This window comes from Leptonychotes weddellii, chromosome 6 (genome assembly GCF_054177405.1).
Source record: "Leptonychotes weddellii isolate Sample4059 chromosome 6, ASM5417740v2, whole genome shotgun sequence".
Lineage (NCBI taxonomy): Eukaryota > Metazoa > Chordata > Mammalia > Carnivora > Phocidae > Leptonychotes > Leptonychotes weddellii.
In genome coordinates, this window is record NC_138374.1 from 28,495,097 (window position 1) to 28,519,594 (window position 24,498).

At 37.7% G+C, this 24,498-nt stretch overlaps 1 protein-coding gene across 1 annotated transcript in view; it reads left to right on the top strand.

The window, feature by feature from the left end:
- The window catches only part of TM9SF3 (transmembrane 9 superfamily member 3), a 70,849-nt gene that overhangs the window by 18,229 nt on the left and 28,122 nt on the right, over positions 1–24,498 (top strand). Inside the window, exons 3-9 of the mRNA XM_081823730.1 lie at positions 1,931–2,053; positions 5,298–5,458; positions 6,487–6,564; positions 13,085–13,216; positions 14,547–14,713; positions 19,082–19,176; positions 22,822–22,952. Coding sequence (XP_081679856.1) covers positions 1,931–2,053; positions 5,298–5,458; positions 6,487–6,564; positions 13,085–13,216; positions 14,547–14,713; positions 19,082–19,176; positions 22,822–22,952 — 887 coding nt within the window. The remainder of the gene's footprint in view (positions 1–1,930; positions 2,054–5,297; positions 5,459–6,486; positions 6,565–13,084; positions 13,217–14,546; positions 14,714–19,081; positions 19,177–22,821; positions 22,953–24,498) is intronic.

Below are 24,498 nucleotides of genomic sequence, written 5' to 3' on the forward strand. Positions count from 1 at the left end.
AGTTCACACAGTAAGGAATCTGAAAAGCTTCATGCAGGTCAATGCCGTATTGTAGATCTCAGAACTTCATACATAAAACCGCCACATTGTTAATGGCGATTGTCAGTGACTGTCTGATTTTAACAGCAAGGGATTTGGTGGCTTTGCAGTGTTTTGCTCTGAGGTCTCCCACAGCCGTTTGTTGCTACCCAAGCCTGGACCTTCCTGTGGTTCTCTTTCTCCCCTTGTTGCTGTAGTTGCCTGCTGCCCTTTGTGCATTATTGCACTCCACGGAAATCCTGTTTGGGGACCTCTTGCTACTAGTTCTCTAGCTCCTGCTGGAGGAACCCTTTGTAGCCACCTCATGGCCTAACCTTCCCTCCCTTCTCTGCTCAGCCTCAGTGTTTGTCATTATGAAAATCCTAAATTCCTCGCTGCCTATAAGGGCCTTGATAGAAAGGAAATTTGTATGGGACCATTGTTGTTGGAGACAACAAAGCAGTTACCTTCTCCTACTTTGGGAGTAGGAGTATTTCCCTATCCCTCCTTTATGGGACTTCAGTGTTTCCTGCCATCTTTGGTGGTGTGGTTTTGGGGTGCCCACTCTGGGCTGAGCTATAATAAGGGGAAGCTATTCTCTCTTGTTGAGGGTTGAGGAGACAAGTTGCTAGTGTCTGGAGTTATAACTCAGATTGCCATTTCTCATGGAAATAATATTGTAGCTGGCCACTAATCATGGTTCAGCTGCAGTTTATGTTTAAGCAGTTTTAATCAACATTTAAGAAATTTAACATTGTTTCTGGTGGGGAATTGTATTTCAGGTTCTAAATAACCAATAATACAGTACAGGAGAACTTAAACAACTGTGCTTTCTTTTTTTGTTGTTAAGATTTATCTTTTATTCTAATTGTGTAAGTAATATACAAAAACAATTTAATAATTTCAGTGGACATCTAGCGTGTTTGCAGGTTTTTTGGGTTTTGTTGTGTTTAGAAACTAATGACCATAAGCACATTTTTCTCCAGTTTTATTGAGAAATAATGACATATATGACTGTATAAGCTTAAGGCATATAGTATGACGGTTTGATTTACATATTGTGAAATGATTACCACAAACAGAAAGAAAAGAAGAATGAAGAAAAAAATTTTCTCCTTGTGATGAGAACTCTTAGGATTTACTCTTAAAGACCTTCCTATATGTCATGCAGCAGTATTAGCTATAGTCATCATGTTGTACATTGCATCCCTAGTACTTATTTATAAGCACATTTTGAAAGCACATATTTGAAAGGTTTATAGGTTAGAGACCATCTGAACAATATTGTGGTAGCAGTATTTTTGAAAGCAGTCAAGAGTGGGAATGACTCATCTCTAGGAGACCTTTGGGTAATTTATAAACAGTGACACCTGCTAGATAGAGGTTTGTTATTTTAATCTTTCTAATTATGAAGAGTCACTGGGATTCCTCATAGAATCTATGGCCTCTAGTCACTTGCATTTCCAAGAATGTTAAAATGAATATTTATTTCAGAGATCTTACAGCTAGAAGTTGTTCTATTTAGGATCATATTTTTGAGTTTTTGTGTATGTTAAATGAAAACTTACGTGTTTTAAGCTTTTTTTTGTTTTGTTTTTTAAAGCAAATTATTCGTTTAAAATTATTTTATGTGTTCTTATATAATTTTCTTTATATAAAGGACAACTTTTTTCATGTAATAAGATAATCTTTGAAAGTGAAGATGGTTAGATTCTTTTATTTTGAAAAAAATCTTAAAACATAAATAAAAAGGGAAAGAATTATATACTGAACCCTCATATACTTATCACCTAGATCCAATGATTATGAATACAAATTTTAATTTCAGGAAATGTTGGCTTTTTCTTGTGTTATTTTTCCTATAACTAATTTATAAACCAGTGTGCTAATTTGCAATTTTTATCTTATGCAGATGATGTGATGCCAGCCACTTACTGTGAAATTGACTTAGATAAAGAAAAGAGAGATGCATTTGTGTATGCTATCAAAAATCACTACTGGTACCAGATGTACATAGATGACTTACCAATATGGGGTAGGTATTGTATGTTATATTTAAAATTTGGGAATATTTGCATAATAAGCATGACTTATATAATGAGTTTTAAGGGGATTGATTGTGAATCAGGAAATATGTTTTCAGTATTTTCCACAGAATGATTTTAACACCAATTTTATGGTTTTCTGTTACTTGAAGCGGTTTTTGTTGTCAAGCCTTATATGAAACTCCCTCAAAATACAACTTTTACATAGTATAACTTTTCAGGTTCAAGGAATTAAAAGGTATTTTGAACAATCTGAAATTCCTCCCTTCCCCCATTTTTTTCATATCTTATTTTGACTTATTCTATCAAATACAATCAAAGGAACTAAATAGGATTTTGAAGTTTTATTTTGGCTTTCTCTCACGTGGAACTGGTAGTGTGGTTTTTAGATAAGACAGTCTCCTGAATTACTTGTTTCACTAGTTCCTATGTTATTTTCCAAAACACTGTATGTTTAAATTTTTTTTCATGTTTTTTTTTTTTTTTAAGATTTTTATCTTTAAGTAATTTCTACACTCAACATGGGGTCAGACTTACAACCCCAAAATCAAGAGTCGCATGCCCTACTGAAAGGCACCCTTAAAAATTGTTAATGTTGGGCGCCTGGGTGGCTCAGTCGTTAAGCGTCTGCCTTCGGCTCAGGTCATGATCCCAGGGTCCTGGGATCAAGTCCTGCATCGGGCTCCCTGCTCGGTGGGAAGCCTGCTTCTCCCTCTCCCACTCCCCCTGCTTGTGTTCCCTCTCTCGCCGTGTCCCTCTCTGTCAAATAAATAAATAAAATCTTTAAAAAATTTTTTTAATGTTTTAGCTCTTATTTATCTGTGTTAGTGGAGAGGAGCTATGACATAGTTAATACAAACCCATGCAAAATCCAAACTTTATTTGTGTTGGACTTGATTTTAGTTGCTTGTTTTTTTGTTTTTGTTTTTTTTAAAGGATATATTTATATGTAGCTTCAGGAGAACACTATTAGGTAAAGGAATTATATCTATGTACTGTTGAAATGAGTTAGTTTATATCAAGTCAGTATAAAGTAAGTGAATATTCTAAAAGGGGTGAAAAAAAACCTGGGTAGTTGCCTACTTATTGCAATTGGCAGGGCGTTTGGGGACCACAGCTGCTCTTTGTCCCTTTGTTTCTCATATGGGTGACAGCTTGCAAGGCACAGAGCTCTGCCAGATGTATACGAGTGACTGGGTAGGGAGAGTCGTATAGCTGGATTGGCTGCATGAAGATGGCGAACTTGTTAAGAATCTGATTAAATTACTTTAAATGCAAAGCACAGGCAGCTATCAGCCAGCATGTTTGATCGTATTAGTCTCTTAGTTTGTTTTTTTTTTTTTTTCCTTTGGACACCTGTTCTTATATATAATGAATATTCTAATTGTGAAAATTGTTAGCAGACTACTATATTCATGAGCAGCAAACTGAAATACTGAAAATATCAGACCAGAGTTTAATGTAGTGCTGAGATGAAATTTGTAAGAAAGTCAATCTCAAGATATAATTGTATGCATCATTGCTGCTCTGTTGCATGTTAATTAGGTATAAATAGTAAGCATTTCATATAATGACTATAATTAGTATTACATTAACTCAGACATTTCTGTGATCAGCTCCGAGGGTAGCAAGAAGATGTGCTGAATATTCACTCAAGATTTCTGAGCCTGTTCAGGAGAACCCATTAGTTAGGGTTTCCTCTTTTTTTGGTGAAAGAGCAGGTTCCTCCCTTGTTCTTTTCCTTTGCTTTTGGGTTTATTGTCTGGAACCTTAGGGTTTTTTCAGTCATTTCTGTGGGTCTCCTTAACAACATGGCAACTGTGCTTTCCTGTCCTAAAATAAATCTTTTTTAGCCCTGGGATTCTAGGGTCTGCCATGTTTAGGAGAGTACATTTGGGTGTTCAAGAATGTCTGAACTATGGGAATTCTTGTCAGAGAAAAAATTCTTATTTGACTTTTTTTGGGGTGTTTCAGCATCTTTTAAAAGCCCTGTAGAGAATAGCTTCTTATTTGGTATAATTGTGTCTCCACCCCCAGAGTTTTCAGTGTAGATAGGTAAATAAACCTTGATGAAATTATTAGAAGGATTTCATTATCCCTCTGCGACCCCAAACACAATGAAATATATTCCTTGAATTTGTATCAGTTTGAGAGAACAACTTTGGTTAATAAGCAAATAATCCTTAATAAGAAATGATCTTATTTTCCCCTAATACTGTAATAAGATGCATTGACCAAAGAGGGAAGGCCCTAAGGAGTCAGTTTTAGTGGATAAGGCTCTTAGGAAGTCTGTAGGTTTGAGTAGGGAACATAGATAAATAGCTGACATTATGAGGGCACAAGAGGTAGATTCTCAGCTACCACCTGTTGTCCTGACACTGTTTGGGTCTTCTTTTAGTATCCCAAACTATGGTCAAAATGATCATTTTAGGGGCGCCTAGATCGCTCAGTCAGTTAAAATGTCTTCTTCAGCTCAGGTCATGATTCCAGGGTCCTGGGATCAAGCCCTGTGTCGTGCTCCCTGCTCAGCCGTAAGTCTGCTCCTTCCTCTCCCTCTGCTCCTCCTCCCTGCTTGTGCACACGCACTCTCTCTCTCTCATATGAATAAATAAAAAATCTTAAAAAAAAAACCCCAAAATGATCATTTTAAACTAGTGCCCCATTAACATTTATCTTCAACACTTCTTTCATTTTGATGATTTACCAAGGATAGGTCCACTACTTGAAGCATAAAGAGGAGGCATTTTAAGTTTTGGTACTGATAACACACATATGTGCAGCTTACTTAGGAATGTGTAGATCTTAGGTTATTAGAGAAAGTACTGGATTGGGACTCTGGAGAACTTGGTTTTAATTTTAGCTTGACTACTACTAACTGGGTGACCGTACCAGATGGTGACCATACTTCCCTGAAATTTTCAGGTATTAGGAAGTATACACGTATAAGGTGATAATTATTACAATGAAGGTGATACTACTCATGACAAAGCATGAACTTTGATGATCAAATTAGTGATAGATTATGCTGAGCTATTCATGGTATAACCATGGTTTATGTTTGCCAAGTAGTTAACAAAGAGTAGAAGTCCAGCCTGTACTTTTATCCTTTTCTAACCATGAAGAATAATTGTAACATTGCTTGTTTATAAAAACTTTTTAAATGGGCTTTTACCTTCTAACATATTTTAAACATTAAGTGATATTACCTTGTATAAAGTGCTATTTTCTTTGTAGGTATTGTTGGTGAAGCAGATGAAAATGGAGAAGATTACTATCTTTGGACGTACAAAAAACTCGAAATAGGTTTTAATGGAAATCGAATTGTTGATGTTAATTTGACTAGTGAAGGAAAGGTGAAACTGGTTCCCAATACTAAAATCCAGATGTCATATTCAGTAAGTATTAAAATAATTGTATATAGGAAGAAGTGTTTGTGACCTAATAGCAACAGTTAAGTGTGTTTTACTACTTTAGTAAAGGAAAATAGGGTGCAACAGAATATTATTAAAACTGTATTCCCTTAATGTATATAAGTAAGCCTCCTAAAAGCAGGGAGATTTGCTTCAGGTCTGTATTAAATACAGTTTACGCATTTGCAGGACTTACCATTGGCTACAGCAAAGTTTACCATTATAACTGAGCAGTTAGAACCAGCCATGTCTTTTCATGGTTACATTTTTAGATTGCAGTATACCTTGTTGTTTCTCTTCCCTTTTCACTGTTGCATATAGAGATGAAGCTGTTTTGAAAATTGCTGGTTGGGTATAGTTTACCATGTTTTGCTTTATCAGTTGGAATAAGATACTCCTGCAGAGTAAGAGCTTGTCAGAGCTCTTTGCAACTGTCAAGTTAATTCTGTTCCATTAGGATTAAAAATAGTGGAAAGAAGAAAAATCTGATATAGGTAGCCTCTCTCTTTGCCAGTTTTTTTCCTGATAACTGGAATGAATCCATTGCTAGGAGCCAGTTTTTGAAAGATTTTTTTAAAGCTTAGGCATATGTAACTAGTGCAAATGATATTTATGTAACTGAACTTACAAAGAAGTTTGATAATTGTAATAAAACTAATGCAATCTAAAGTCAAAGATGGACGGATTCTTATTTTAACTGGCCTAGCTAATTCAGTTCCTAACCACATTTATCAGGTCAGAGTATATATATAAGTCAGCAATAGTTAATAGTACTTGAAAACTGAAATGATCCCTCTACGTAAAGTTGGAAGTTTTGTTAATACAGAGAGAGGACAGTTGGTTAGTTTTTTATCTTACATGTTTCAGCTTCTCAAATTGGCAGTAACTTTCCACCATTTTTCTAGCTTCTTGTTCTAAGTGTATAAATCTTTCCTAATTTTGCTCAGGGCTTTGTTATCAGCTTACTAATTTGTTTACTGGCCTTTATTTTTAAGTGAAAAAATTTTTTTCAGGTGAAATGGAAAAAGTCAGATGTAAAATTTGAAGATCGATTTGACAAATATCTCGATCCATCCTTTTTTCAACACAGGGTAGGTAAATTGTGTATTTTAAGACACTCATTATGTGCTCAATTTCACAAACATTAACGAGCCTCTGCCATATGCAGGGCACTGTGCTAAGGCCGTGGAGTTCAAACATTGAGCTTGTGGTGATTTCACCTGTGAGCTTAGAGTCCTAGGGTGATAGAGGGTTTTAGGCGAGCAGTCAAAAGCCACCTTCATCATGCCTGTGCTTTAAACCAATCTTTGAGTAAAGATACAGCAAACCAAAAGCCAGAATGTTACTTTTATTATTAATGATGCTACTATTGAAAAATGTGACTTATGTCTGTGGACAGGTGGCCTTAATATTGAAACTCAGAATTAGACCAACTTCTCACATTCAGTGCTGGACTGTTTCAAGCTTCTATATATGAGCACCTGCCCTTGAGAAACTTAAAGTGTGGAGAAACAGAGCAGATGTGTGCATCCTCTAGGAAGGAAGGGATGAGAGTGGAGTGAGACCAGAAACTTTTGCTGGTGGAAATCTTTCCACATAAAAAGGAACATCAGGACTAGGAAGAGATGCCCCCACTTCCCACCAGCAGATACAAGATGGAGCTCAGATCATAAGTCCACTGGCATTGTTGCTGGTTTTGTCCAGGTGGTAGTTTTGGTTCTTTATGGGAAAAAATAGATTTTATTTTAATGGTTCCCTCCTTCAAGGATGGAGATGAAGGGACAGCGGGGTATTAGGGGATATATCCATTCTTCTGACTTTCTTCCTGACTTGCCTCTTCTATCTTTTGATCTTTTAGACTGGAATTCTGAAGTTTATTGGTAATCTAAGTTTTTGTGGTCTCATGTTTGTATCATTGCTGCCAGACTTCACCAGAACCTGTCACTACTTCTAATCTTCCTCTGGGTCCTAGCGTGTTACTCCTGGAGCTAAAATTTCCTCCAGTACCTCCACTTCCCCTACCCCCAGTGTGTTCTCTTCAGATGTAGTAGTGTTCACGCAGTCTTGAACATGGTGGAGGTATAGGCACAGATAACTTAAATAGATAATAGATACTATTTAGATAATAATAGATAATATTTAGATAATATTCGAATATATGAGGGCTCTCAACTGACATTTCCTACTGGAACACCTGAGCCTGCCTTGCTTCTCGTGCCGTTGGGTATTGATAACTAGGGGGAAGGACTGCCATTTGGCACTTTCACTAGTAGAGCAGTGTACCATATTTCTCCTTTATTAAATGAGCACCTGCTATGTGTCAAGCACAGTACTGAGTAAGTGGAATACATTAGAGAATGAAAGTCAAAGATCTGCGTGCTCTTGGAGCTTACCCTTCTAGTAGGGGGACACATGTAATAGACATAGAAGTTGAGGGTGTAGCGTGTTCGAAGATACGAAGATACGTCCTTCAAGAAAGAGCAGCAGAGCAGGAGGGCCACAGACGAGGCTAGTTGTAGTTTAAATATGGTGCTCAGGGTAAGCCTCTGAGGTGGACTTCTGAGTAAAAACTTGAAGGAGTTGAAGGAAATAAGGAATATGGGTATGGGGGCAGGGGAAGAGTATTCCAGGCAGGGGCAACCCCTTGGAAAAGCCTGTTCCGGTGGGAGGGAATGTGTTCGCTGTGCTTGAGGACTAGCAAGGAGGCCAGTGGGGCTGGAGCAGGGTGAGGGGAGGAGTAGTGGATGAAGTCAGAGAGTAGCAGGAGCCAGATCATCCCTGGCTGTTGAGACTGTGAATGCAAAGAGGGGGCGGTAGTGTTTTCCACAGGGTCATGAGAAATCTGACTTCTGTTTTCAAAGGATCTTTCAGGTTATTGTGTTGAAAAGAGGCCGTGTGGGGGGGGGAGGGGAGAAGCAGGGAGACGAGAGGCTGTTAGTGGCTCAGGCCAAGGTGCAGCGGGGGGCTGGGGGAGGGCTGAGAAGGTGTCACCTTGTGGGCATATTGTGCAGGGGAGAGCCGGCAGGATTTCTTGATGGATAGCAAGATAAAGCAAGGTGGACAAGAACTCTACAGAGTTTCTGGCCCGAGCAACTGTTAGAAGGAGCTGCCATCACTGAGGCAGAGAGTCTATATTTGGAGGAGGCATGGAGCGGAAGCTCAGAGTACAGTGTGGGACATGCTGGTTTTGAAGTGTCTTAAGACATCCAAATGGAGATACGTAGCACCTAGTTCAATATATGAGTCTGGGGTTCAGGAGAGAGGTCTGGGCTAGAGATACAGATTTTGCAGCCGTTGGCATATAGAAGGTGTTTAAAGCCATGGGACTGGATGCAATTACCAAGGAAGAGTATGTAGAAATAGAGGAGGACCAAGGACTGAGCCCTGGGGGCAGTAAGAAAAGATCAGGGAGTGTAGGAGAAACCAGCTCAGGCCCTGAGGAGATCCTAGTAAGGTAGAGGGGAAAAGCTTGTGTGGTGTTCTGGAAGCCAAATGAAGAAAGTATCATGGAGGAGAGAGAGGTTAGTTCTGGATTGTTGCTGCTGGGTCAGGTAAGGTGAACGTGACTGTCGGATTCATTTGGAGTCATCAGTAAACTTGACAAAGAGTGGTTTGGGGGTAGTGGTGGGGCAGAATCCGAGTAGAGCTGGTATAAGAGCACAGAGGAGAGGAATTGGAGACCGCAAGTTTAACAGCTAAAGGGAGCAAAGAAATGAAGTGGTAGTCAGTAGGAAGGATGGAGTCAGGAGATTTTATTTTGAGATACAAGAAACATGTTTATAACATGGAAGGGTTCAGCAGCGAGTGCAAAACTGACAATGCAGACAAGAGGGGGGAGAATTACTGCAGCCTGTTCCTTAAATAGGCGGGAGGGGCAGGGTCTTCTGGCTAGCAGTAGGGATTGTTTCTAATACTACAAACTCAGGCTTAGGAGCTCGGGCTGGACACACACTCTGTCTCTGCCACCCACCATACCCGTGGTCACATCGCTCAGTTCCTCAGCTTCTGCAGCTTCTGTCTCCTTCATAGTGAAGCAAGGATTGTAATACTGGGCAGTGTTGTGATATTCCATTTGATGGTGTATATAAAGTACTCAGTTCAGTGTTTGACACATAACAGGTGCTTGGTATCTATTTCTCTCCAATGTTCTAAAATTTATGACGAAGCTGGGGTGCTGCTTTGGGGTCAGCAACACTAGGGGGTGCTGGAGTCAGCAGTTCATAGGATTAGTAACCCCTTTGTGACATCTGGTTTCTTTATTGTTTTTAAGAAATATTTCCATTGCTATAATAATTTCAAAATCGTAACAGCATTTTGTAATTTTTGGAATAAAAGGATATTACAAAATGGGTTAATGGTAGTACATTATAACGGGTATTGGTTTAAAGTTTATATCTTAGATTAGAAAACGGCAGGGAGCTTTGTTAGAAAGTTTTGCCTTTGAGGTGTATCTTTCTTATTACTAAATAGTAACTATATAAAACTTCTTTTCTCTTCAAAAATTTGATAAATTGACCAAGAGAAGATAAGAAACGTATATATAATTTTTTCTCTCATCCTTTTTTGGGTCATTAATTTCTCAGGGTAAGAAAAAAAATCAAATCTTTGGAAAAGTCTATAATTACAGACTGCTTTTATAAATCTTGAATGCTACTTTAATGATAAACTTAAATCTGTGTAACCCTTTTTTGCAAATATTTCCAAATATAATGCATTTATCATTTCCTTTATAATTTCTCTAGGTATTCAATAAATAAGTTATTAAATGAAGGAAAAAATGATTTTTATAGAGAGGCAGAGGCAATTGGCTATCTCCTGTTTTTCAGGGAGAGCCACAGAGTTTGTCCCTTTCCTGAAGCCTCAGGGTGGGTAACAGAGCTGGGGCTGCCTTCATCCTAGTGCACATACTTAGCAGCCCAAGTTAAAATCTGGCCTGATTGTACAAGACAGTTCATGTTAAATATTCTATGTATGTATCTGTGGAAGTTTAGAGCACATCTATGAATAATGGAATATGTAGAAGAGAGGTTTTATGGAGGAGAGGATTTTCGAGTTGGGCTTTAAACAGTAGATAGAATTTACAGAGGTGGATAGAAGTAGATCCCATGTGAGAAGAAATTATGAGAAGGATACAGGTGGAAATGAGTGTGCTGTATTTGTGAGTCACTGAAGAAGGATAGGCCCGACTGGAATATAGGACACAATGGAAAGAAAGGTTGGCTAGATAAGGTAGGTGGCCATATTACCAGGGGTACAGAATATTAGGGAAAATAGTTTAGATTTGATATGTGAAAAAGTAGGGAATGTCACTATAAGTTTTAGAGTAGAGAAGTGATACATGAACATGAGGTTTCAGAAAGATTTGCTGGGTAACTTTTTATAGGCTAGATTGGAGGGAAGGACAGGGAACAGAAATAAAGAAGGCTAAGTAGGAGGCCGTTAGGGATTCCTCAAGGTGTGGAGGATGGCATGGGAGTGGAGAGGAAGGGATAGATACAAGAGATACATTAAAGGAAAACAAATTTAATAATTATTATATAGGAAGGATTAAGGAGAAGGAAAAGCCAGAGATAATTCTAAATTTTCAAAGCCATATGTTAGTACCATTAGCAGCAGTTAGAAATCAGAAGCGAGTTATATGTGAGGCAAAAGATTATGACTTGACTTTAGGGCACTCTAAGTCTGAAATTCCAGAAAGACATTCAAGTGGAAACGATCATATTTAGCACAAGTGCGAAACATGAATGAGCAAGAGAGCTAGAGATTTGGGGCAGGGTAGGGGTTGGAGGTGAGGGTGTTACCATCATCACTGGAACACTAGGATAGAAGTCCTGAGAGCCTCAAGAAGTCACAGTAGAGCACCAAGCCTGGCGCTTTTGGAAGAGTCCGCGCAGGGTGGGAGGAGCAGGCACCGAAGATGAAGGAGTTGAAGCAGCAGGCCGGTGGGGAGGGTGGTGTAGTGGCGGCGGAGGTGAGATGTGGCGGGAGAGCAAGGACAGTGGACAGATAATTGCTGATTCGGTTTAAAAGTTCATTGCAGGCCTTTCAGAGAAATTTTGTGGGGCAAAGTGAGACTGAATCGTTTTTAGGAGTAAGTGGGGGAGGACGCAGAATGTGTTGTTTCCTCATTTGAAAAGTATTGGCATTGAAAGGAGAGGGAGATAAGAGGAAGAATGAGGGGACAAGAGATCATGTAAACACTTTGAAAGATATTAATGGAAATAACAACTTGTAAATTTTTTGAGTGTTTTACTATGAGCCTAGCCTCTAAGCCATACACTTTACATTTATTATCTTGTTTGAGCCATATAACCACCCCAGGGAGCAGATACCACTGTAGATGGGGACCTTTGGCGATTACTGATGCTGGAGAAAGGTGCAGATTTAGGGGTGCAAAGTGAGAGGGGGGAAAGCACCTCAAGGAAAGAAAGAGATGTAGAGCCTAGTAGAAAGATTGATTTAAGAAGGGAACAACTTCTAGGAGATTGACAGAAGGAATGAAAGGCTAGGAGGAAAATGCAGAAAAATAAATGAAATTGGGGCCTTGGTGAGAGAAGAGAAAGTTTGGAACTATCCTTTAGGAACTTTTGGGAATTAAAATATAAAGGAATTTGAGAGGTGCCTGGGTGGCTCAGCCGGTTAAGCATCTGCCTTCGGCTCAGGTCATGATCCCAGGGTCCCGGGATCGAGCCCCACATCGGGCTCCCTGCTCAGCGGGGAGCCTGCTTCTCCCTCTCCCTCTGCTGCTCCCCCTGCTTATGCTTTCTCTCTCTTACTTTCTCTCTCTGTCAAATAAATAAATAAAATCTTTAAAAAAAATAAAATATAAAGGAATTTGAAGTCAGAGGCACTGAGTTCTGAGATGCACTTAGAGATACAGTGTACCTTGTGATTATGAACCACAGTCTGGACATAATTCTGACATATGTGTGAGTGAAATCAAAGTCAAGAGCCTTGGGAACATTGGGACACGACGGAGTACCTCATTGTTCTCTGTACCATGGAGAGCTCAGTTAGAAGGGAGCGAATAAGGATGGTGACCGGGTGGAGAAGATGAACTGCAGCAAGTGAAGCATCCTTCCGGAGGGTGGCCCAGATCCGTGGCAGTCAACTATGATGGTTCAGTCTTTGGAATTTTAACAAGGTTTCCAGGTTGTTGCTCACTTAGAGGGAAGGGAAGCCATATAAACCGGGATAGTATTATTGTCTTCCTTTTTGATATAGGAAAGCTGGGGTCACATAGCTAGAAATTGGCAGAGTCTGGGTTAAAACCCAGGCCTGTTTGACTCCAGATACCATGTTCTTTCTGTGTGATGCTAAATACCGTATGCCGTGTGGTCCAATTGTACTTTATTTGTACAATAAAATTGATTGTGAAAAGCTATGTATAGGAGATCATGTTTTTAATGCATCTGAGGTTTACTGTAAAGAAAGCCAGTCTCTTTGCATAGTGAATACTCACCCCATTGTGTCTTAAGTTTGGATTTTTATGTAAAAGTTTAAAAAAAAATAAACTTTTTTTTTGCACTACCATGCTACTGTCATCACGAAACCTATGAATTTTGTGACTGATACTTCATGTCGGTGATATTTTATTTTCTGTTATTTTAGATTCATTGGTTTTCAATTTTCAACTCTTTCATGATGGTTATCTTCTTGGTGGGCTTAGTTTCAATGATTTTAATGAGAACTCTAAGAAAAGATTATGCCCGGTACAGTAAAGAAGAAGAAATGGATGATATGGTAAGCAAACATTCTACGTTGTATTTATAAAAGTGATTGAACTCAGTGTTATTTTGAATGTTGGAATGTAGGTTACATGAGTTTTAGAATTCCGAATTTTCAGGTTTAAGAAAGGTGTAAAACTCCCAAAGGGGTCTCTAATCAAATATATTAATATTTTCACATGCTCTGATTACCTGTCCCATAATAAAATTTTTTTTTTTCAGCAAAACATATGAATGTTCACCTTAAGTGAGATAAACAGTACAAATAACCTCTTCAACTCTCAAGTCTTGCCACCAAATAAGAATGTGTCAGACTTCTGAAACAAACTTTCAGTTTTCAGAGCTTTTGATTTCAGAATTGTAGCAAAGAAGTTGTAGACTTGTACCGACATCTTTCTAATACTGTTAAATACTGCATAAAATTCAGGGAGTGGGTGAAAGGATTAATTTACATTTAGTTTAGTAGGTTCAGAGGGGAGGGAGGTTTGTTTTCTAAATTCTTTTACTGTATTATACACAATGTGTGTGTTCTGTAGAATATTAATGGCTGTTCTGTGTAGATATGCTCTGTCATTAAGTTTGGAAAGGAGTTAAACAGATTAAAATTTTAATATGCAGATGTGCATTGTGAAGTATCACAAGGTAGATAAAATATTTGGTGCTTCTCAAACACATCTGACCAGGATCACCCCCAGCCCCTAAAAAGCCAGATTATCTTAAGGGACTGATATTTCTTACGAAGTACTATTTTAGATACTTGCTTATTCAGGTTGAAAAGGAAAAATTGAATACTTTTTAAAAATGCTATAGACAGTTAAATAATATTTAATAGATAATATATAACTGTTTGATATTTTCCTCATATATTTTCTTAGATTCCAGGATATAAAGGACATTTCTGCATTTTTAGGGCATCTGGTACTGGTTTCAATCTTCTTTTTCTCTTTTGTTCTCCACCTGGCCTCTCATTATATTTGAGCCACAGGTGTGATATAAATGGCAAGAATAGGAATGTTCAGAGAGCCAGTGTGCTCTTCTCTCATTTTGACTATTTCTTTTTGCTCCTAGACCTTTTCTTTTTTCCATTCTTTGATACTCCCTGAGCACAACTGGGAGCCACCTTCCTGAGCCTCAGTAAATGCCATAATACTTTAACATTATAAATTATTAAGGCAGTGATTATTTTAAATTTGAAATGTCTTTTCTAGATATTTTGAAATCTTTTAGATAGCTACAAGTTTGGAGGGAGGGAACTTTCAACTGGAATTGTAATTTTTCACCTACTTTATGTATTTTAATTTCATTCTGAATGACTTTCTTTTCTCTTTACGTATATATGTATATAGGATAGAGACCTAGGAGATGAGTATGGATGGAAGCAGGTGCATGGAGATGTATTTAGACCATCAAGTCACCCACTGATATTTTCTTCTCTCATTGGTTCTGGATGTCAGATATTTGCTGTGTCTCTTATTGTTATTATTGTTGCAATGATAGAAGATTTATATACGGAGTAAGTATCTGTATTTAACTTTGTTTTTTCTTGTTCTTAAACATTTTAAATCAATCATAATTAAATATTTGCTTATTTCAATTATCTTAGAATTTAAATAGCATAAATGTTATTATTACAGATAAATAATGGACAACAATCTTCAGCTAGAAGTATATTTTTCTGTTATATTTTAAAACTTACTAGCCTTACTGAACATTTTGGTTGGTTACAAAGGTTATGTTCCATTAGAGGTACAAGCAAAGTTACTTATAAGCTAGTGCTGTTTGAGAAAATGAATAGCATTTTTTTGAAAGCTGAAGATACAATTAGATCTTTATAAGAAGCACTAGGATTTCACAGTTACTGAATTAGTACTTCATATTTATCTTCCAAACCGGAAACTCTTTACAGAACAGAAGAGAAATAATAAATAATATTTAAGAAAAATTTAATATTTATTACATTTATTAATTTTAATATTTATTAAGTAATTAATTAATAGTAAAAAGAGTAGTAGAAAAGGCACATGAGGTTAGAAAAATAATTGGGTGATTTATCTTACCTTTACATGGTTTCTGGTACATTTTTTTCTTTGAGAACAAAATCGGTTGCAAGAAGTGTTTGGATCATTAGAAGAAGTTGTACATTTACGAAGATCTCCTGTCCCTACTGAGTGGTCCTATAACCTGTGCTCAGAGGGCCACAATCTCAATGAAGCAGACACACTCTGGGCCTAGGTGTCAGGGGTTATAATTCAGGTACTTTAGATACTGCCCCATGAAGTTCTCTATCAGAATGACACTTGTTTCCAGTTAGATTTCATACCTCTATTTCAGTTCATAATGCATTCTTTCTTATATATGCCTGGCATTTGGTGGACAAACAATAAATTGTTGCTGAAAGAATGGCTCCTGATTTTTACGTTAAATATTTAACGATAATAAATTACTGTTGCTTCACCTAGACCAGAAGCTCCTCGAGAGCAAGGACTAGGTCTTAATTTATCTTTGAATTCTCAAAACACCTATGTAAACATGTGGAAGGTACTCAGTGCTTGTAAGCTGAAGTGACTGTATTAATCAATAAGGCTCTTTCTCTGTAGTTTCTGTTATATTTCTTTAATATAACCTTTGCAACTTATTTACCGTATAAGCTTTAAAATAATTGTCCAAAACCTAAACTTTTAGTGTTCTGGTGGGTAGTTCATTTTTTAGGATACAGTATATTTCAGAGGAACTAAACCCCAAGTACAAGAAAGACATTTCAAATCTGCCACAAAGGCATCCTTTGCCTTAAATACTGGATTAAATTTGTCACTTCTAAATTGGCATTGACTGCACAGTCACAGTCTTCGGAGTTACCAGTGGGCAGCCTCTCCTAGAATTCAAGTTTCTGCCTTGTTCCTTCTCAGATGTTAGGGTTACAGTTTTGGCAGTTCATTTTTTAATGCAGAAGCTCTTTTGCTTATAGACCTTCAACTTTAGAAATAAGAAACTTTCTAATAAATGGTATTAGCAGGCAAGTCATGCACTGTTATTTTAGCCTGTCATTATTAATGGTTTTTCTATGTTGTGCTTATTTGAAGTGAACATACTTAATTATATCATTAGTATTAAAGCTGTATTATTTTGATATCAAAGTGACTTAACATTATTGAAGTTCCATTAAGTGCTTCATACACATTAGCTGTTTTAATTTTCATGCCCATCCTGTGGAGGGACTATTATTCTCTCCATTCTCCACATGAGAAAAGTAAAGTTCAGAGAGGTTAAGTAATTTGACTGAGATCATACAACTGTTTTTAGGGGTGTTAGTAAGCTGGGATTTGAACCTAGGCACTCACTCTCACTCCACAATTCGTCTCTTAATTTGCTCTGCTATGGAAATGAAAATAGAGATAATAAAAATACAAAGTAGTGAGAAAATGAAAAACCTTGCACATGACATTTGTAAGACTCACTCCAGAGTCAGAATGATTCTAAAACATAAAAAGGAGATAATGTAACATGTGAACATTATTTTGTGTTGGTGATTGACCATAGCAATCAGAGAAGAAATAATAATTAGATAAATAGAGGATCAGTATCATTGTGGATGCCTATGAGTGTGATATTAACTCCTGAGAAGGCATAGTGTGGGAGAAACTGTGGGTAAGTCTGGAAAAATACTGCTGCTCTATAACTTTGGGTGGACAGTGGTGAGCTGGCAAGTGTAAGCAGCTCCTTAAATGTTTCCTGCCTCGAGTTTTGGAGAAATGAACAAGTAGGCCGTTCCCTATGTCAGCAGATTTTTCAGTGTAGATGAAGATGGTGTATTTTGGGTGGAAAATGCCCATAGAATATATATGAACGAAGAGATGAAGGGTATGTCTGATTTTTAAAACTGTGACTGACACTTCATTTAGTGCAGTGTCTCTAGGGATTGCAAACTTAAATCCCTGGTAGGCATTTTGGACTCTCAGTCACATGAGCATTCCTTTTGAACCCTCTCTGCTAATATTACAAGCTTCTGACTGGTAGTAGACTGGTCTTAGACTAAAGCAGCCTTTCAGCTTTCAGCATGGCTAGACCTGTGTCAGTCTTCACACACCCAGTTACAAACAGAGAATGAGTCAGGTTTTTTTTTAAGATTTTATTATTTATTTGACACAGAGAGAGAGATAGCAAGAGCAGGAACACAAGCAGTGGGAGAGGGAGAAGCAGGCTTCCCACCGAGCAGGGAGCCCGATGTGGGGCTCGATCCCAGGACCCTGGGATCATGACCTGAGCTGAAGGCAGATGCTTAATGACTGAGCCACCCATGCGCCCCTAGGTCAGATTTTTTAATGATAATCTGAAAGGAAACAGTATTTGGAGTGTTTGAGTTGTTGAAAAAACAAATTCTGATTCTAAAAACTTTGAAACCCACAATCTTTTATTTATTTATTTTTTTTAAGTAAGCTCTGCACCCAACATGGGGTTCAAACTCATGACCTTCAGATCCAGAGTCACCTGTTCTACTGACTGAGTCAGCTAAGTGCCCTGAGACTCACGATCTTTGAAACATGGGAATGACATATTCTTATATTACTACCACATTTATATTGATTTATATTACTACCACATTATATATATTGATGGAAATTAAATACTGTAATGTTTTGACTATTATGTATCCACTTTAAGAAGTTGAGCATAGGTGTTTGGGCAGAGGAGTGCTACATATTTCAAGACTATATGATACCTTTGTATTCTACATAGGTGTACAATGAAATATAATAATTATTACCCAGAAGGTGGTTAATTTATGAATTATCTTCCCAGTACACACATTAGTGTGATGTTCTTGTAAATTCTTTTTAAAAGAATATTCTTTAGCTCAAACTGAGAAGGTTATATGTTCTATCTACAGACTTTATTTTACCTTCCTAGTTATGATAAGTTTCAAAAATAGTCTTTATTGTTAGTGGCTTAAGTACATTTCTGTATTATGGCAAATGATACTGTCATTTATCATCTTAATATTTCTCATTGCAATTAGGCATTTAAAATATTTTGTTCAGTTTTATTCAGCAGGAGAGTTGGTCTGAATTCTCTAGATATCATTAGTGGAAGAAGAGGTTAGAAATTGTTGATCTGAGGGGCGCCTGGGTGGCTCAGTTGGTTAAGTGTCCAACTCTTGATTTCAGCTCAGATTATGATCTCAGGGTCATGAAAACGAGCCCCACATTGGGCTCTGCCCTGTGTGTGGAGCCTGCTTAAGATTCTCTCTCTCCCTCTGCCCCTTCCCTCCCTTCTTTCCCCCTCTCTAAAAAAAAAAAAAAAAAGAAAGAAAAAGAAATTGTTGATCTGGGTTAATGTTGATTTGTGGACCTAATGGATTTTTAAAAAATAATTTTTACTAGTATAAGGAAAACGAAATAGGAAAAGTCTCAGTGTTACACCATTTGAAGTAATATCACTAATATAGATGATATTACTTCCACTTTATTTTTTATATCAGTGGGCAAGAATCTTAAGCAATTAAATTAAAAAGAGGAATATTCTAATTATTTTTCTGAACATGAATATCCTTATCCATATGATGTGATTGGTTTACAGGGTTGCAAAACAATTTTAGTGCCAGCTTCTAATATTTTTGCCAAAGAAATGTGAAATATTTGTTTAGAATATATTATGAAATTTAACTGCAGATTAAAAAAATTAGTATCAGCCTGTGCAATTTTAACTAGAAATTATTTCACTAGGCAACTTTTTGAGATCCCTTACAGTCCAGGATGATATTTTTTGTGTTCCTGTTAAATTTATCTTTGAAATTAAACTAATGTTAATGTGATAGACTCTGTGATATTTTCTTTAAATTGTTGGCTTTAACTTATCACATACATATGTTGTTTCGCCTTTTTAGGAGGGGATCAATGCTCAGTACAGCCATATTTGTCTATGCTGCTACATCTCCAGTGAATGGTTATTTTGGAGGCAGTCTGTATGCCAGACAAGGAGGTAACTTACAAGTTATCACTTTGTATTTTTAATTACAGATGCTACTATTTTACCATGAGGTATTTGGAATTTGAAAGGGATGGTACAGCCATTGTAAAATACTTTGTTATCCTATTTCACATAATCTCCACCAAACCTGTTATGTGCTCTATTTTGCTTTTATGGAATCTTTGCATTTTATTTCTGAAAATAATGAATAATTAATAAGTTTATCTCCATTGTCCACTGTGAAGTTAGCCCTGAGGAACATGTAGGAAAGAGTATATATATATATATATATTTTTTTTTTTTTTTAAAGATTTTATTTATTTATTCATGAGAGACAGAGAGAGGCAGAGTGAGAAGCAGGCTCCCCAAGGAGCAGGGAGCCCGATGCGGGACTCGATCCCAGGACCCTGGGATCATGACCTGAGCCGAAGGCAGACGCTTAACCATCTGAGCCACCCAGGTGCCCTGGAAAGAGTATATTTAAGTTATTATGATATTATTTTGCTTTGAGGTACCTTACTCCCTAGATGTGCTCCATGGGAGGCCTCCAATAGAGTATTTAGCGTTACAGCTGAATATAAAGGCATGTTTTATGGCTTATGGACAAAGTGTCTGGACTGGAAGGAGAATAGGAAGGAGAGCTCTTTATTTCTATTGACTCTTGAATATTTATCAAAGGACCCTGCAAAAGATTTCTGTTATTCTGTGTCACAATCTTGTTAAGGGCACTTCATCTTAAATTCCCCCGCCCTGCTTCTTTACTGTTGTGATCTGCAAATGATGGGGGATACATAGATGATACAAAGGTACTGCTCCTTGGTGTTTCTTTCTTTGATGGCACTCAAGGGTCTTCAAGTTTTTTTGTTTTCCCTGTAATTGGGGTCAGAAAAGTACGGAAAATAGTAGTTTTACATTGGGAGTGAAGGGTTATTGAAAGACCTTAAAATTATATTCCTAAGGATAGAGACTTTCTCATGTGATTTTCCCAGCTCATCCTAAGCAATGTCAGCGTTAAGGAATCCTGCCTTTTTAGTCAACTAGACTTACAGGTTATTGGCACTCAGAGCATACATAGGATCATTTAAAATTCCTCCAGGATATTCTGGTTTACCATTGCCTTTTTTTTTATTGGTCCTATTAGACTTAATGTGATCTGTACCTTCAGTATAAATAATTCTTTGGATTGCCTGAGGGAGTATCATTATCCATAATTATTTTAGTTATTTGTTCAGTGTCTATATTTTACCTTCAGATATGGAAAACAAGTCTTACATGGGGCTACCATCCTTAGGAACGAAGGATGCCTAAGTTAACTTCTGCTTTGAATTTGACCTGGAAACTAGTTAGGCTATGACCTCCAGAGAAATCTCCACAGCAGAAACAAATTATTTAAAACAGGAAATTTATTCGTACTTGGACATAAATTTGCTTTTAGTTTGATTACAAGTTAAGAACACCAGCCAAACTTTACTATACTTAACTCTTTTTTTTTTTTTTTGAGAGAGAGAAAGAGAGCACACAGGTTGGGAGGGGCTGGGGGAGGGGCAGAGGGAGAAGGAGAGAGAGACTCTTAAGCAGGCTCCACACCCAGAGTGGAGCCCACCTCGGGCCTCAATCTCATGACTCTGAGATCATGACCTGAGCTGAAATCGAGAGTTGGACGCTTAACCGACTAGCCACCCAGGTGCCCCTAAAGGTTATTTTCTGATTGACAGTGCCTTGAGAAGGTCTAATCATGTCCTGATATTTTGTCTGAGCGATCCCTAAAAACTAGGTTAATGTAAGAGGTCAACCCAGAAAATTGAGAATTTTTCAGAGTTATCCCAGGATTTGAACTACAATGAAGCTCAAGGTCTGTACATTGCCCTCAAGGTACTGGATAGTCCTCCAGACCCAATTTGAAGCTAGGGGTGGCCTGGAACTTGACCAAAATCTCTAAGGGTGTGGTCAGCAGCAGGAAGCACAATGCAGATTTGTGGGCTACTGATTGCACCCAGTGGAATGTGTGATTCTTTTTGATTTTGGAGGGAAAGGGAGTAATAGAATTGAATATGGAATTTATGAATATATGTCTGAATCTGAGAAGATAATGAAAAGTTTAGGAAAAGAGTGCTAGGAAAGAGTTAGAATTAAATAGGAAAAATAATACTTTAATTGCCACTCTTTTGTGTTCAAATGCTGAATCTTAGTGTGGAAAGGAGGGGCTCTTGAAAGTTACCTGAGAAAGACATAAAATAGAGGTGAAAGTTCAGAATCAAGGAGTTTTTCTGGAGGAATGTTAAGATTTGGGGTAGTAATTCTATAAGATAGATGTTTAAAAGAGCTTTACATAGAACAAAACAGAAGTTAGGGTATTGCTTGTTTTGCTTATCATACTTCCTGCTTAGGTCCATATTGCTTTTGGTTGTGGGGTTGAATTTTAATAATGATCCACTATGAAATCCTTGTGTTTTGTTGCTGAGCAGTGTGCAGATGTTCCCTCTGTAGTGCTCTTGCTTGTAAAGATAGCTCCACGTTACTCTCCTGATCAATATGAACATGAGTTAGAATTTTTGGTGACATAGTTTAAAATTGACATAGTTTCCTTCGATTATCTAAATAACAGATGCTCACCTCACAGAATTTTGGCAGTACAAAGAGATACAAAGAAATAGTGAAACGGGTGCCTGAGTGGCTCATTCGGTTAAGTGTCCAGCTCTTGGTCTCAGTTCAGGTCTTGATCTCAGGGTCATGAATTCAAGACCCGAATTTTAAAAAAGAAGGAAAGAAAAGAAATAGTGAAACTCCCAAGTCTGTAGTTCTGATTGCTGAGAGAGAGCTCATGAGATGCACTGTGTTTTTCCCTTTTGAAACAAATAAATCTAAATATTTGTTTATAATCATAACTACAGCTAAAAGTAAATTTAGGGACCCCTTTCACCAGGGGTTTTTTAACTTTTTTTTTTTTTAAAGCTTACATGAAACTCCCAATATTTTTTTTTTTAATTATGATTTTTTTTTTTTTAAGATTTTATTTATTTTTTGACAGAGAGAGACACAGAGAGAGAGGGAACACAAGCAGGGGGAGCAGGAGAGGGAGAAGCAGGCTTCCCGTGGAGCAAGGAGCCCGATGTGGGACTCGATCCCAGGACCCTGGGATCATGACCTGAGCCGAAGGCAGACGCTTAACGACTGAGCCACCCAGGCACCCAAACTCCCAATATTTTTTAAAACTGTTGAAAATGGACTTGTTCTGGTTGAAGCAGGGCTTGGGGCTCTTCCTTCACCAGTGACTTCATGGGCACCTCTAGGAAGCTCCCAAACTCCAAGTGCTAGTTTGAAAACACCTATCTAGGCCAACTTGTAGCCCTGCAAGATCGAGTGACTTACCAAAGTTCACAGCAGTTCAGTGGCAGGGTCAGGACAGAACACTGGAATATTTTACTATAGTCCATTGCTCTTTTCCAGTACAGGTTTTCATTAGACATACTTACATAGCCGGACTGGTCTTTATTAGCTGTTGTCCTGAAACAATTATTAGAATGGCAAATTTTAAGATCTTTACATTAGAATTTTACATAAATAACTTGGTGCTAAATAAAGAATAGTTTGGTACCTTATGAACATTAATATATCCCCCCCCCACCTCTGATTTTCATTGTTTCCTTTCTCTTTCAGGAAGGAGATGGATAAAGCAGATGTTTATTGGGGCATTTCTTATCCCAGCTATGGTGTGTGGCACTGCCTTCTTCATCAATTTTATAGCCATTTATTACCATGCTTCAAGAGCCATTCCCTTTGGGACAATGGTAGGTTGCTTGAACCTTACTTTGAAGCTGGAAAAATAGAAGCATTCCAATATGAGGCCTGCTATCTCTCTGAAGTACCTCTTAGTAAGAAGAGGTTTGGTATTTGCAGCCAGTCCCTACCCAGTCCTAGAAATCTAGGTGAAGAAAATTTTTTCTTGATTCAGTGAGCCAGTAAAGTGAAAGTCCAACTTATAAGTATGACAAGAGAATACTATACTTTTTATCAGAGATGGGAAAAACTGGTGACTATATTTAGAAGAATAAAGAAATGAGGGTGTTTTAAGGTGATAGGTGGGTGCATTGGTTGTGGTAGGTAGTGAAGCTTGTCCAGAACACATTTTCTTTTTTCAGTAGCGGTGTACTTATTTTTAGAATCTCATTAAACATTTATATTGATAATATGTGTTCCTTTGGACATTAAAATCCTATCTCATATTTTACCTGTAATCACAGACTTAGGAATATTTTGGATTTTTTAGCTACATTAAAACTAAAACACGGATATATACCAGTGCTCTACAGAGGTAACCCACAGTTTCCAAATTTTTCCTGTTGTTACCTTTTTACTAGAAACAGTTTTAGGCCTGGAGTAGACTTTAGTCTTAATGTACACTTATGCAAACGTGTGCACGCTCATATGCACATGTATGCAAGGTGTAGGATGGTTACTGTTCTTCACAGAGGCTGTGTAACTTGGTCAAGGCCATACAGATCGTGGCAGAACTTTAACTGGACTCTTTCTGAATTTTAATCTTATTTTGGTTTTCTTTCAGTTATATGAGAGTTATCAAATGGTTTCACAAAAACTCCAGATGATTTTATTTATTTATTTATTTTTAAAGATTGTATTTAGTTTTTGACTGAGAGAGACAAGCGAGAGAGGGAACACAAGCAGGGGGAGTGGGAGAGGGAGAAACAGGCTTCCCATGGAGCAGGGAGCCTGATGCGGGGCTTGATCCCAGGACCCTGAGATCATGACCTGAGCCAAAGGCAGACACTTAATGACTGAGCCCCCCAGGCACCCCAATTTTGTTTTATATTTATTAATTTTTTTTTAAAGATTTTATTTATTTATTTGAGAGAGAGAGAACGAGAGACAGAGAGCAGGAGAGGGAGGAGGGTCAGAGGGAGGAGAAGCAGACTCCCCGCCGAGCAGGGAGCCCAATGCGGGACTCGATCCCGGGACTCCAGGATCATGACCTGAGCCGAAGGCAGACGCTTAACCATCTGAGCCACCCAGGCGCCCCCCCAATTTTGTTTTATAATCCAGGTTTTTCAAAGACACTGCATATACATTTTTACTAAATCTTTGGTACTTTTTAGTTATTGATACTATTTAGTTACATATTTCATTTTTGAAAATTGCTTCAAAATTGAAGTTTTTTTGTTTTGTTTTTTGTTTTTATTTTTGTTTTTTGCAAGCCAAGGCAAGTGATAATAGTTAGGAAAGGGTAAAGTAATTAATCTCATTCAGAACTGGAAAAGAATTTGCTTTATAGTAGTTCCAGGCCATCAGAAAGTATCTATACAGAGTCAAGGACTTCTT